The 15578-nt window shown below is 37.3% G+C and overlaps 1 protein-coding gene across 4 annotated transcripts in view; it reads left to right on the top strand.

The window, feature by feature from the left end:
- LRP1B (LDL receptor related protein 1B) overlaps positions 1-15578 on the top strand; it is a 626536-nt gene that overhangs the window by 405319 nt on the left and 205639 nt on the right. For all 4 annotated transcript variants that reach the window (XM_039700520.1, XM_039700493.1, XM_039700511.1 and 1 more), the window contains 5 exons: positions 1670-1850; positions 4652-4871; positions 6630-6819; positions 11803-11925; positions 13625-13765. In XM_039700520.1, coding sequence (XP_039556454.1) covers positions 1670-1850; positions 4652-4871; positions 6630-6819; positions 11803-11925; positions 13625-13765 — 855 coding nt within the window. The remainder of the gene's footprint in view (positions 1-1669; positions 1851-4651; positions 4872-6629; positions 6820-11802; positions 11926-13624; positions 13766-15578) is intronic.

The following is a 15578-nucleotide window of genomic DNA, read 5'->3' as shown; positions in this document are numbered from 1 at the left end:
AGTGTTGCTAGGAAAATTCTGCTGGAAATTCCTGAATTACAAATGCTAACTTTTCAGTTAACAAGTGAAGAATGATCACAAGGATATTTTATCACCTCATCCCTTTTAGGCTGAAAGGGCTTTACTGCAGAAGGACTGAGTTACTGTAGTCAAATCAAGACAAGAATGGCACAATGACCATTGTTTTCTTCCTGTTTACTACTTGATGTGAAAACCGTTTGAAGAGTAATTAATGTATTTAAAGCTTTTAGTGAAATAAAAGTGACTTTTAATTATAACTCCTCAAAACCAATGCAACTTATCTCTATAGAGTCATGCAGTAGAATACTCCTTAAACCTCCAAACTTTCTGATATATTTAGTATCTACTTACCATGTGGGTTTTTTTTTAACTTAAATTGTATTTAGTTTAGAATCACATTTGCCCCAAAATTCCTGCAGAAGGCAAGGTAGCTCAAAGACATTATTATATGAAGCTGAATAGATGTGGAAATTTTAGGAGGTATCCAGCACTCTAATCTAACAGTTTTGCTGCTGATAAAAATACAGTCCATATTTGAACTGGTTTGACTCCCAAAGAACCAAAAAATTAGCAAAATATTTTCTTTAATAAGATGATCCTATTAATATAAAAAAATCTGATCTTATTGGTATAAAAACTGTGTTTAGCTCAAATTGCCTATATCAGACAGGATAAAAATAAAATGGGTTTTGAAAAAATAGTTCCTTGTCCTCAAGCTTGATTTTACTCATGTCAGTGGTTTCTTGACTTGAGCAAAATCTGCTGAGGCCTCTCAGAGCTCAATAGGACATTTCTTGCACAGCTCAAGTTTCCCTGTGTTGCCTGTCCTGTTCAGATTTGGCTTTTTTTTGGGTTCAGCTTCCCGTTTTTTTTTTTTTTGTTTGTTTGTTTTTTGTTTTTTTTTTTGTTTTTTTTTTTCCCCTCTGAGCCTTGGGCTCCAGGTCCACTCCAAGACCAAAGGCTACTCTCCTCTTTCAGGAACTTTCAGCTGCCTCCGACATTGTCTTTTCCAAAGAATGTAGCAAAGGCACTGAGAGATGAAAAGTAAAACTGGCAGTGTCCATCAGCCTGGGGAAGCTGGCTGAGCTGCTGGCACTGCTCTCAGACATGGCCTGAGCCACAGTTGTTCTGTGCTTTGGGTGATTCTGGTCAGACCAGGTGGTTGCTGGGTTAGAAATGTCATCATCCTCTTGTTTCATGTCCCAGAGAGCTCATTCTGACACCTTTGCTTCCCTCCAGCTTCTTAAACCACGGGGAAAAATAGTTTCCAAAAAGTACAGTGGTGTTCAGGTATATCAGAAATATGGATAAAAATGTTAAAACACATTTTCCAATAATCCAGAGCTCATGCCACTTTTTTTTTTTTTTCCAAATAGCTTTCTCATATTTTTTTCTCACAGGACATGTTGTCATCTCTACACCTGTGATTGATTTACAAAATCTAGGTTTAGTTTCTTAGGTGAACAAAGTTTAGTTGGTCCTTTGGTTGGTACCAAATATCTGTAATTTGCTTTGGACCTTCAGTAGATAAGGGAAAAAAGCAATTTTAAAAATATGACATGGATATCACATAATAAATAGTGAAGGTAAGTACATGTAGAGCATAAATAGTATTAATCTCTTACTACTGTTCTCTCTCTCTCAACAGATCTTGATAATGTGGAAGGCATAGCAGTGGACTGGATTGGAAATAATCTGTATTGGACCAATGATGGCCACAGGAAAACCATTGCTGTTGCCAGACTGGAAAAAGCTGCTCAGAGTAGGAAAACGTTGTTGGAGGGAGACATGTCCCACCCCAGAGGAATTGTTGTCGATCCTGTCAATGGGTATGAAGCAAACTGACTTTTCTGTGATGGTTGTCTTTGTGGCATAAATACAGGATTCACTTTGCTCAGGGTGAGGTTTGTAGAGTTATGTAGGGATCTGTAATCCTTCAGGAGTCCATAATATCTGTAATTCCTGCCCAGAATTCTTGCCCGAAGCCTTCAGGAGAATTTGTATGCCTGTCACTGTTGCATGTCTGTCCTGTTAATGTGAATGTGACTCACCTTTTTCTCAAACAAATTGAAGGTGTAAGTCCTGCATGAATTTTTAATATTAAGGGAATTTTAAGATACTCTCCTGTCTTTCTCTCTCTGTAATCTCAATTTCTGGAGCCAATTATGACCATATTCTTGTACACATTGGTTTATAAAACTGAGACAGGTACTCTTCATTACTTATTAGCTTAAATTAATTTTGGTAGGCTGCATAATAAACAAAATCACATTATATTACTGTGGTATGATGGTAATTTACTTAAAAAATCACTGAAGAATGATGTAGGTAGGTAGTTTCAGTGTGGCTGGATTGATTGCTATTTTCCTATTACAGAAAATATTTACCCTCTCAGGTTTTCCCTTCTGAGTCTGTCCTTTGAGGAGTGGAAGTGGCTGTGGAAAGACTACAATTCATTAAGGTCAGATAGTGAGGGTATAAAATGAGACCACGAGCCATAACCACACCTGCAATTACTTTGTTAAATTTTCCAGCTCAGTAAATGCATGGCACAGGAAGCAGGGTATGAAGATGTATTGCCTGAAAAGGGCCATTATATAAAACACTTCTCTAATAAAATAGCGTGTCCTTCATGATTATACTTCTCATGGAAGCTCTTCCTGAGGGATAGCATTTATTATGGCTTTTTAATTGTGTTTCCAAAATTTTAGTCTTGATTTAACCGGTGTTGGAACATTAACTGCATTTTGAGATACAATTAAAGCACATGGACATAAATGCTTGTCACCGTGAGCAGGTTTTAGCTTATGACAGGATAAACGGAATGAGGACAGACAAAAAGTTAATGGGGAAAAGCTCAGTAATTGCTGTTGAGAAGTCATGTAAATATTTGTAAAACATATTTTGTCTCCCAATAAAATAAGTGCGATATTGACCTGAGCCTCAGGGCATGTGCAAGGTTTATAATTCTGTGATTAAACCTAGTGCTGTTAGTCAAACATGAAATGGAGTTTGTAAGGCTTGTGGATCAAAAATAGACTGATGTCCTTTGCACATATTTACAAAAACATTAACAGAACCCAAAACAACCTTCTAGTGGGTGTTTTGAGAGAAATTAAAAGCAAACAATACTGCATGTGCATACCTGCAGCCTTGTGTAATGCAATTTTTCTTTTTTTTTTTTCCAGTTTCTCATAAATATCAACTTATGCTTATACAAAAAAGTGCATTTGAATAATTTTTTAACCAGTAGATTTGATATAATTTGCATAGGTGTGATAAAATAATTTTTCATTTCAGTGTATCATTCCTTTGTAAATTCAGTATTTAAATTCCAGGGCTTTACTCTTCAAAGTACAGGCCCATAAAATGGTTGATGGGTTAGGATCACAGAAGTTATTTCAGAAACATAAACCTGGTGAAAGAAAGGGTGAGGTACATTAATAGCAATTAAATCATGATAACTTTAATAGGATATAAGGTTGGCATGATGTTTTTGTTCTCTTTAATGCTTATTAATTGAAGCCCTAGGTTTGACTAAAAGTAAACATCTGCTGTCTGGCAAATGTTTTCATTTATGAAATGATGTGACTGTATGTGATACAATCTGAGATGATTCAGAGTGCTTACAGGTTTCTAAGTGTTTATTCCCATTAACTCATTTTCCCTAGTGAAAAACGTGTTTAAAAAATAGAAAAAACAAAAGTGATGTTCCTTAGCATATTTGCTACCTTCTGTTTTTGACAAGTTCACGTTTTGTATTTTAAATGGTCAAAATCACAGTTTTCAAGGGCAAATTCATTAATAGAATATGATATTCAGAATAATTAAATTCAAAGGTTTATTCTGTAGTTTCCAGTAGAGAATGGCCCATAGAATTCCTTTGAGTCAATACTTTTAGAGTAGTTAATAGATTTTTTTAAACTTTTCCAAAGTAATATTGGTGCTTTTCTTTCAGACTTTGTTTGGGTTTTTTTTAAAATCTATGTTGTTGCACTATAAGCCATAAAACTATGCTAAAATTGCCTACTGGCTTTTTTTCAACTAATTTTCACAAAAAAAAAGCAAAACATTTTTGTGATGGACAAAGTGCACCTTACTGTTTTCTGAGTGATTTAGCTGCTTTCATGAAGTTCACAGAATGCCAAGGTTATCCTTTTGCTCTAAAACTAGAGTGCAAATATTTATTGTGTTGCAACTTCTTTCATAAATTAGGTGTAATAAAAAGGAGATTTTCATCATGAAGGCAAATTGACCTGGACAGAACCAGCTCACTGTAATGATGTGGGGTTTTTTTTACAAAGTCAATACAAGTAATGGTTTAAAAAGAAAACAACAAAGAAACCCTATAGTTCTGGTGGGAATAAATAAGGTCTTAATTCTTTCACTTTTCTTGTCTGTTGATTCTTTGGTATTCATGTAATTTATCACAATATGAGCAAAATAACATAAGTGTCACTTCAGCAGCATCCAGTGGTCAGGGACAGTAAATAGAGTTGCAGAAACAGCAATGGAAAGAAACATGAAAAAGTCAAAAGTGCTCTGGCTTGGACAAGCTGCTGCTAAAAGCCTGCGGTACAATTCACCTGATTAAAATGGGATCTGAATGCTCATTTCTGTAATTCCCCAGATGGATGTATTGGACAGACTGGGAGGAAGATGAAATAGATGCCAGCGTGGGGAGGATTGAGAAGGCCTGGATGGATGGCTACAGCCGGCAGGTTTTTGTCACATCAAAGATGCTCTGGCCAAATGGTTTAACTCTGGACTACCATGCCAACGTGCTGTACTGGTGTGATGCCTATTATGATCACATTGAAAGGATCTATTTGAATGGGACTGACAGAAAGGTAAAAGAGAAATGCTGCTGGTTTGCCTCAGGCATGTTCGGTCTCTGGATTTTATTGGGTTGTGTTGAAAATACTTCCCAAGGTTTTTAAAGTCTGCAGAATCCATGGCATGTCCTGCATCACTTCTGCTGGAGTGATGGTGGCAGCCTCGAGTGAGAGGCTGAAACACAGATCAAGGTGTTCCTCTGTCCTAAGTGGCACCAAACCTTGTTTTTTATTTTTTCTTTTTTAGCAATTTTTTCTCTTGTGGCAATAAGTTATATTTTGAGGGAAGCCATGAAGCTACGAAGTGCTTTTTGGTAAAAAAACACGGGTTTTTTGGCTTTGCCAAAGATAGGCTTTTCCTTGAACTTTGCTGGATGAGTTTTTCTGAATCTCTATGCCTCTTTTCAGCATTTGCAATAGTCATAGGGGCAGTCCTCAACTAACACTGTTAGAGACAGAGATTGCTTTACTTGTTTGCCAAAGATAGGCTTTTCCTTGAACTTTGCTGGATGAGTTTTTCTGAATCTCTATGCCTCTTTTCAGCATTTGCAATAGTCATAGGGGCAGTCCTCAAAAATGTTAGAGACAGAGATTGCTTTAATTATTACTAATGTCTGTACTAGCTGGATACAAGACTGTGCAGATATTCTGTGTGGGTTTGTGGAAGCAACAAGCACAGAATAAGACACTTCGACAATGGTTAAGGCTCAAACTGGAGTCTGATAACTTGGGGAAGTTTTACCATCTGCTTCATAAAATTAGTGACTGGTGAATAATAAGAAACACATGTCTACAGGTTTTATTTTGAAGTATGTCACTGAATGGTTCTTTTTTTTTTTTTTTTGAAAAGTGAGTTTTCTATAATCCTTAGATGTAATAAAAAATGCATAACTACTTGAATTTATGTAGCTGAAAATAACTATAATATACTTGTTTTTGATGTTTCATCATTTGTATTTAATTATAGGTTATTTTGGTCAAAATTGAACTGGATCAGTCACATCTATAATCTTTAGTACAGTAAAGGTTTTGGGGGATAGGGAGGTACTTAATTCCACTAATAGCTGTCAAATTATTGACTGATTGATGAATTTGGATCAAAAGCAGATCAGAGATCAGGAGCTTTGAATGTAAGAATTCCAAGTCCAAAGAGAAAATTTAAAGAGCAAGAGGGGGTGATGTTTGTCAATCACCTCAAAAGAGTATTTTAGTTGTCTTTATCTCCCTGTTCTCTTGGGTTTGTGTCTGGAAGTAGAGAAGGTAGGGCATGTGAGGAGCTGCTTCCTTCTCTCTAGAGGCAAGGTAGAAAAAAGACTCTTGGTTCAAGCAAGGATCCCAGCCAGAAGGAGACCAATGACTCCAAATGGCATCTGCTGGGATAAAATCACAGGATCATAGAATTTTTTGTGTTGGGAAAGGCCTTAAGATCTTCAAGTCCAACCCTTAACCCAGCACTGCCAAATTCACCACTAACCATGACCCTAAACCCCGCTTGTAAATCTTTCAGATCCTTCCAGGGTTAGAGACTGCACCACTTCCTGTGTTGTCTGGTAGGGGCCACTTAAAGTGAATTTAAATGAAGGGGTTTTTTTTTAGTTAGATATTGGTTCTGCTGCACAGAAGGGTTTTGCACTTTTCATTTCATTTTATTGCAATAGGTTGTTATGTTTGGACAGTAATTGTCTCAGTTTTCCTACTTCCTGTTTTACCTTCTCTAAAAGTTAAAGATTATTTTAACCTTGCTGATGCTCACCTACCACTAATTAATTGCAGGTAGTCTACAATGGAAAAGATTTGAATCATCCTTTTGGACTGTCACACCATGGAAATTATATATACTGGACAGATTACATGAATGGGTCAATTTTCCAGTTGGATTTGGTATCAAGGAATGTGACACTGTTGAGAAGTGAAAGGCCACCTTTGTTTGGGCTCCAGATTTATGATCCACGCAAACAGCAAGGTACTTATAGAGTTTCTCCAGAGTTTTGTTGTTGAAGGACATTTTCCCTTTGAGTCTCCAAGCATTTTGAGGTGACTGGATGAACAAAAATAGAAAAACAAATATGGCTTGTGGCACGAGAAAGTTCCTCTCCAGAGTTTCAGTCCATTGAAGCAGAAATTGATTCTATCATAAATACTAAAAAGTGAATCACAGCATTATTCCTCTCTGAATTCCTTCTGTGCATTCACACTGCCTTTACTGCCCTTTTTCTTGTGTGACCAAGAAATGCTGTGCAAGTATCAATTATAGAGGGAAACATATTTACATTGATTCATAGATGTAAAATATGTGATTACATTTACTTTTTCTTAAATGAGCTTATAGATCCTGCCTGCACTTTTTTTAATTTGCTCCCCCATCTTGGTCTACAATCAACACTGTATGCTGCACATGATAAAAGTAGTTTGAGAGTAGTGGAAAAATCCATAGTTGTTGCTACTAGTATCAGTAGAGAAATGAGATAAAAGCAATAGGTTTGCATGGCTAGAATTCAGAAAATAGAATTGTTACTCTACAGGTAAAGATAAAAATGTGTTTTACTGAAGAAAACTTTGAATTCCACTTACTACATGCAGTGTTCCTAGGAGCTCGCCATAGGTTTGCATGGCTAGAATTCAGAAAATACAATTGTTACTCTACAGGTAAAGATAAAAATGTGTTTTACTGAAGAAAACTTTGAATTCCACTTACTACATGCAGTGTTCCTAGGAGTTGTTGACTATTTATTTGCTTGCTTTAATTAAAACATATTTCTAATTACCAGATTGTTTGGTCTGCCACCAAACGTAAAAATAAGCATCAGGAATAAATATAGAGAAAATACTGTTTAAAAAATTATTTTTTTTATGTTAAAATTTTCTCTTTTCTGATACTGTAGCTTCTAAATTTCTTTTCCCTGACCCAAGCTGGTCTCTCTAGCACTGTGCTATGTCAGGGTTGCTGCAACAGTATTCCTCTTACCACAGCTGCTTTTCAGGCACTCTCTCTGACATTCAAACACATGTGAAAATATAGTTTGTTTGGGGTTTTTCTTGTATTTAGTGTGGGTTTTGTTTGGTTGGTGTTTTTAGGCAAAATCTGGGCCCTAATCTACCCTCGAGGTGGCCAAATTTCAGAGTTCTGTGCCTGCTAAAAAAAGATGCAGTGTTTGCTTTCAATATGACTGCTGCTTTATTTGGTACTCAGAAATTCCTTTATTTTTCAGAAAAAAGGGGCATTTAATGCAGTTGCTGTTGGCTTCCAAATAAGCTAACACCAGAGAGAGAAAGTATTGCCTCTTAGACAGTTTTGCTGAATGAGCTAAAGTCTTAAGGGAGGGAATTTGGCTTGTTAATATATTCTTTGTTTGAAATTGTAATTGGAATTTTGTAAGCTGACTGCAGCCTTTAGGAACTCCCCTTTTTGTCATGCTCAGTGAGGTTGATCTTGCCATTGCTCCCAAAGGAGCATAAAAATTTCTTTTAAAGAAACTATTTGTGTGTGCATGCATGTTTTCCTTGTAAAAGAGCAGGCTCGAGGCTGAATTGTTGCACAGAGAAAACCACTTTATAGACAAGATGTATATTAAAGATTACGTGCACATATCTCAGAAACTTTTGGCTGTGATCTTTTGAGGTGGCTGCTTTGCTGCTGGTCTTGTCACACAAACAGAAACTGTAATTTCATTTGGGCATGGTTCAGTTCAGACTGGCATTTTTTAGAGGGCTTTTTCCAGGATACTGCTCCTGGAAATCGTGCTTTTTGTGCTTTTTGTAGGGACATGAAGCTTTTGGGATCTTCTCAAAGAGAGGTGTTTTTCATTGTCTCTCTCTCAGGAGGCATGATCCTCTTGAGGAAGAATGGTTTTTTGGGGGGGTTTTATCCCCCTTTCCTTGCTTTCAGAGCTTAGAATTTCCCTTACTTTCTTAGGCTGAGTTTTTGAGTCTCCGTGCATCATAAAATATGGGAGGGTAAGGCACAGTAATTATGGGAGTTGGATTTACACTCAGAATATGACCCTGCAGGTATTTCCACTGCATTGCAAGGTTGGATTGCTATTTCAGTGTAAATAATTCTGGAGTAAGTGCATTCACAGCAGTTAAAGTAGCCTCTTTTGAAATCAGCTAATGTTTTAACTCCTCAGATTGCAAAGAGCTCAAGCACCAGGCTGCTGCTCCTCATGTGTGGAGGATGATCCTAAGAGTGGGCTTACCCAATTTAACAGTACTTGAGGTTAGGTTCATAAGAAGCTATAAATGCAATAAATACTTCAGTGTATCTCTTAAATGAAAAAATTAAACAGATGTGCGTGGTTTCCATTTTTTTTCCCTGAGAATGATGACTGAAATGCAATTACATTGTTGTAATTGGTTTAGCTCTAGACTAATTATTTAGCTAATTAAAATGGAATTGGCCTGATTTATTCATATGTGATCAACAGGGCAACAACTGTTTTAAAAGCTGTCAAAATATGAAAAATATGATAATAGCTTAGAAAGTATTTTAAAAGGTTGGGACTACTTTAAGAACAACCATATAAAATAGCTGTTAGGAGCTGTAGTTGAGGAAATTTAATTCCCCAAATACTTGATAGCTTTACAGGTTCTACAGCTTGTTCAATAAAGAGGCTTAACCTACTCGAACTGTTTTTTGGGAGACATTTAAGGCTAGGAGTCACTTCAGCAAGACTGATGGGACTGAAGGTCTCATTGCACCTCCAGGTTGAAGACTGCACTTTATAAACCCTTTTATCTTGGATCTTTTTGCTTTAACTCTTGGTACTTCTATTTTCCTTGTCATCATCCCCTCTTTATCACTTTACCTAGCACATAACCCACTGTGCAGGAGTTTGTCATCCCAATTATGACGTTAAGTAGGAACTTTTCTTCTTCAAGATGGACCATTTGACTTTGATCTCGTGATTTAATTTTTGATAGTATTTATTTTCAGCTTTCATTGAGCTTCAGAATCATCATGTGTTTTCTATATTTGGCTGAAATAGTCTTTTATTCTGTAAGTTTATTCTCTTTTAGTGAGGTGACAAACTCATGTACATGCTTTAATTAAATCACTGCAAATGTTTTGACTTGTGCCATGTAATTTTGGAGTAATTTTTGAAGATTGTATTTTGGTTTGTTTATTTTGGCAACTTCTGATGACTTTTTAAATCTTCATGTAACTGACAGTCTTTGATTTGTATAATGATGGCCCTGTAAAGATGGAGAGACTTTCAAGGCTACTTTTTCTGAGGCTTTGTTTTACCTGAGGTTTTCCAAAATTTAGACTCAAATACATTTCTTGTGTTTTTAATGTTTCATTCATAATATTTCAATTTTGGTGAGCATAGCTGTAACAGTTCATTAAACAGTGGTTTATATCACTGTCTCAGACTTGAAGTCAGGATCTAATAATGTGTATTAAGTATCCAGTCTGCGCTCTTTCTAAAATTGTGATCAAGCCCTCAGACATCTCAGAGAATTCTGATTTTGCCTGGTTATAGAGTTGTGTTCTTGTCATCTCACTGACACCCTGTCCACTGAAAGTACAAGTACTACAATGGCCTTTCACATCATTCTCTATTAATCATTTTGCACAATTTTATTTAAAAGTTCAGTGGGGTTTTAATGGATTGTTGACACATTTTCTTCTAAGAAATGTTGTGTATAATGGATCACAAAAAGTATAGAAAATGTTTATTAACATTGCTCAATATTGCAAGACATATTAAGGTACATCTTAAAATATTTTAAAAAAAATCAAAATCTTAAATTATTTGTTCATTGTCTGATGTTCATTTGATAATTTAAAGAGACTTCTCTGCACCTGCAGGATGGGCTCTGGTGGGACAGTTTAATATTCATGTTCATAGCTCCATGAGAACTTAATATTATATTTTCTATGAAAAGTGAAGTGAGGAGCTTTGAGGAGAGGGAATTGTATGGAGTCTGGTTTAGCCCAGACTGGTAAATGTTTTCTGCACCTTTAAAAGGAGGAACTGTTTTTTGCTAGAACAGGAAGATGGGAAAAAAAAAAAAGGAAAACAGCTTTCATTTAAAGGTTTAGCAGACATGAAGTTTTCTATTGGTCATAATCACTTCTCAGCAGCACCTGAAATCAGCAGAGCTTTGCTCATGGGAAGCTGGTTGTCCCCAGCAGAGCAGATCTAAGCAAAGTGACAAAAGTGACACAAACAGAAATTGGGACATTGTGGGCTCTCAGTGGCTGAAGTCACTGAAGTCTGGTTTTCTCAGGAATGAGGACAAAGTGACAAAAGTGACACAAACAGAAATTGGGACATTGTGGGCTCTCAGTGACTGAAGTCTGGTTTTCCCAGGAATGAGGTGGTGAGGGTGCAGCAGCCCTTGGTGGATGGTAAAACACCTGACAGCTGTCAGTGTTTTCATGGGAACAGCTTGGGGAAGGAGCAATAACACAGAAAAGCAAAGCACAGCAATGGCAGATGTGCTCAGAAAAGAGTAGTGGAATATTTGCCTATATTCTATCTGCCATAGATCTCTTTATACTTTTGTTTTCTCTCTCTTTTTTCCTAATCTGCATTTGTAGCCACGTTGTTTTAATGTGTACAGATGCCAATTAACTTCAGAACATTCCTTTATCTGCTGTTTGATTCCTTGAAGCCATTGCGTGCATGTAGCTGTGCCAAATATTTTGCAGTATTTGTTCCTTTCATAAACAGGCAGATAAAATGCTGAGAGCTGATGGTGCAGTTTTTTGTGTTGGTACTATTATTATAGAATTGTGATCTGTAACTAATTATGTTTAAATATTATAACCCACGGTAACCAAAATATGAGAATAATGTGCTCCTAACACAAGAGGAAAGTAATTGCTAAAAATTCTTCATTTGTTTATGTTCCTAAAGGAAAAAAAAAAAGGCAACTAAAACCCCCATTGTTTAGTCCTAGCATGGCTGTTGAAGTTGCTTTTTATTTCTTTTCCCAGGTGATAATGCCTGTCGTGTTAATAATGGAGGCTGCAGCACTCTTTGTTTGGCCATTCCTGGAGGCAGAGTTTGTGCCTGCGCTGATAATCAGCTTTTGGAGGAAAACAGTACAACCTGCATGAGTAAGATTCTTACAGAATATCTGAGTTGATGCTGCTGTTAAGGGATCACGTCAGACCTGAAAATAAAACCAGAAACTGTGGCCTCCTAGAGGGTCCATAAGATGAAGGAAGATTACTTGAATAAATATTCTAGTTTCAGTTTACAGAATATAAAAGATTTTGCAAAGAAAACCGTACATTAAGTACATTATGTAAGGATAAAATGCATTGGAAAATATTTCAGCATATATGATATGATAAAGCACTTAAATAGTTTGCTGAAATATTTTAAAAATATCATGAATGGATCCATATAATTATAAAATTGAATATATATGAACAGTTTTCAGATTATTCTAAGTATCTTAAACAGAAAGTCTCCAGCGTAAGCTTAGTAGAGATGAGTAAAGCATAAGTATTATTTCATAACATGATGAACATTATGGAGCCTGCAATGACCAGACAGAGCCATCACTTTGGTTTAAAATAAAGCTATTTTTCTTTTTAGCAGAAGTAACTGGAATGGGAACTCCTCACTGGTAAGATGTAGGCATTAGGAAGAGAGTTTAGAGACTTTGAGATTGGAATGGGGCAGGTCTCCTGTTGTTTTTTTTTCCCAAAACACATCCCTGCCTGGCTCTTTCCTAGGACTCTGATATTCCTCACAGGGTCCTGGGCTCGTGTGTGGCATTTACATGTGAAGCATTCTGAACCTGATATTGAGGAAAGCATCTGCCTGGATTTATTAATAAGCTTCTAGCTTGCTACTTAACTCTACCCCAGCAGAATTTTATCCTCTCTTCTCTGCCAAGTCTGTACCAGTACATAATGCAGGTGTTTGAGTTGTTGCTTGGATACAAGAATCAGCTTTTTAGTAATCATTTCCTATCTCTAAATGTGCACCAGAATTTGGCCAATGTCTGTCAGAATATTTCCTGTTTGCTGTTGATGAGGTATTGCAATATTTAAACTGATACTTTACACTGCGATCGAAACATCAATTTGAAAACCAGTTTGAGTGCCATTCTGTTCAGAGTTTTTTTGTTTATTAAAAATTCATTCCTTCAACCGCACACTCAGATATGTGTGCCAGTACAGGCTTCAGGTAGGATTACCTCAGATGCACCGAGTTTAGGTAGAAATGTTCTGAAGTGCAAGAACAAGAACTGATATTTCCCTCAATTTAAGAAGGACATGGAGATGCTTGAGCACATCCAGAGGAGGCAATGAGGCTGGAGAGGGGCTTGGAACACAAACCCTGTGAGGAATGACTGAGGGAACTGGAGGTGCTCAGCCTGGAGAAAAGGAGACTCAGGGGTGACCTTATCACTCTATAACTCCCTGAAAGGTGGCTGTGCTCAGCTGGGGCTGGGCTCTTTCTCCAGGCAGCACTGACACAACCAGAGGACACAGTCTCCAGCTGCACAAAGGGAAATATAGGTTGGATATTAGGAAAAAAGCTTTTCACTGTAAGAGTGATAAAGTTCTGGAATTGTGTGTCCTGAGAGGTGGTGGAATCACCATCCCTGGGTGTGTTTGAAAAAATACTCAGTGCCAGGGTTTAGTTGAGATGTTGGGGCTGGTTAAACTCGATGATCCTGAAGGTTTCTTCCGACCCAGGGATTCTGTGAGTTCTGTGATATGTATTTATGTAGGGGCAGTATTGCATTCTGAGTGTATCAAGCAGATAAAGAGATGTTCTTTTTGGATGTTTTCCCAGTTAAAGAGGGAGAGGTGCTGCCCCAGCTGTGCAAGGCGGAGCAGTTCCAGTGCAGCAACAAGCGCTGCATCCAGGAGCGCTGGCGCTGCGACGGCGACGACGACTGCCTGGACGGCAGCGACGAGCACTCGGAGATCTGCTGTACGTGGGCACTTCCCTTTACCCCACAATCCATGCTCAGCTTCAAGGATTGCAAACCAAACCGTGCAGCCAAACTAAAGCAATCATCCTTAACTTCATGCAAATCTTTAATTTCCTTCTTTTGCTGCGTGCAGTAATGGCACCCTTTCAAATTTCGCTGGTGCACTTGTTGCATAGCACGGGGCCAGAGTAGTCGTCTTTTGGGATTGACATTGTCGTTCCTGATTCTCTAAATATTGTTGGGTTTTGCTTTGTTTTTCACTATTTCTTATATTGGTCACAGTATAACACCCAATGATAGGGAGTGGAAAAAGAGAGCCAGGCTCTTTTTGGTAATGTCACTAGCAGGACATGAGGTAATGGGCACAAACTGAAAAGCATTAATTTTATGTAAACATCTGAAACATAACACATTTTACTGTCAGACACTAGAATAGATTGCCCAGACTGCTTGTGGAGCTTCTGTCTGTGGAGATGCTTGAAATTTCTATGGACATGGTCCTGAAAAAGCTGTTCTACCTGGCCCTGCTCAAGTAGGGGATTACACCAGAGGATTGTAGCAGGTTCCTTCCAACCATGGAAATTTCTGAGATTGTACAATGCATTTCTTAAAAAAAAACAACAAACAAACAAAAAAAAAACATATTAAAATCTTCAAGAAGAAAAGGAAAAACAAACAAACAAAACAAAACCAGAAAACCCCACAAGTATTCAAACCAACACAGTGAACAAACCACCTCCTCCTCAAACTCCTCCAAGAAAACCAAACCAGCAACAAAACCAAAACCCAAATCCCTACATGACTTGGAGTATTTAATTAATGTACGTTGTCTTTAAAGTTACAGTTTTACAAGAACTGTATTTTTTAGCTGTAGAGGAGTTCCACTGTTGAAATGAAAAATAATAGAAAATCTACCAATTATATCCCTGTCATTTCTGGAAGGGTCTTAAGTGGCCTGCTTTAAAATTAGTGTCGCAGCACTGAGAATCCTCTTCCTTACTCTGTTTGTCACAATGCTTTCTATTTCTGTCCTTAGATCATTTCTCTAAACCAAGTCTCCTTTACTGAAATGAAAGTACAATACTTCTCCCAATCAGTTGTAGACACGAACACTCTTCTGCTCTGCAGTATCGTTGAGTCTGAAAACCCTTCTCAGAGTCTCTCTTTCTTATCTCTTTGAGACCAAACAACTCTAAACTGTTCTGGGCTTTTGTTAGATTTTTGTTGTTGTCTTTTGCTGTTTTTTGTTGTTGTTGTTGTTTTGGTTTTTTTTGGTTTATTTTTTTTCCCCTAGTGGATTATGGCAAGTGTTTTTTGTTTGTTTTGGTTTGTTTTTTTTCCCCTAGCGGATTATGGCAGGTTTTTTTTAGATTTGATTGCTCTTTTCTGAAGTGATTCTAGGGGTTGGATGTCCAAAACTGGATGTGTGTATTTCTGCTGAGGCCTTTGTGAAGCTGGTTAGGCTGAGAGAATGTGTTTGTGAAGGGTGATTGTTTATTCATCCTTGGGTAAATCTTGCGTGCTTCACACAGGCCTGATTCTGCTGATACAAACTGATCTTGTGGTCTCTGTAATGCCCAGACCTTTTGCCATATGGCTGAAAAATGGCTGGTTTTGGATTTGCTTTATTTTATTGTGGTTTTTTGGGTTTTTTTACAGCATTTATGGATTTTGGTAGCTCCATGTAGTAGCCATTGCTGATTTCAGTATTATTTTTTAAAATATTTTCCTAGTTCTGAATTGTAGTGCTTACTCCCATTTTGTTTTGAAACCAGCATTTCCTGCACTTAAATTGAAGAGCTCAGCTAATAA

The sequence above is a fragment of the Passer montanus genome, unplaced genomic scaffold (genome assembly GCF_014805655.1).
Source record: "Passer montanus isolate IOZ18808 unplaced genomic scaffold, ASM1480565v1 scaffold1, whole genome shotgun sequence".
NCBI classification, from domain to species: domain Eukaryota; kingdom Metazoa; phylum Chordata; class Aves; order Passeriformes; family Passeridae; genus Passer; species Passer montanus.
This window is presented reverse-complemented; position numbering and strand designations above follow the sequence as displayed.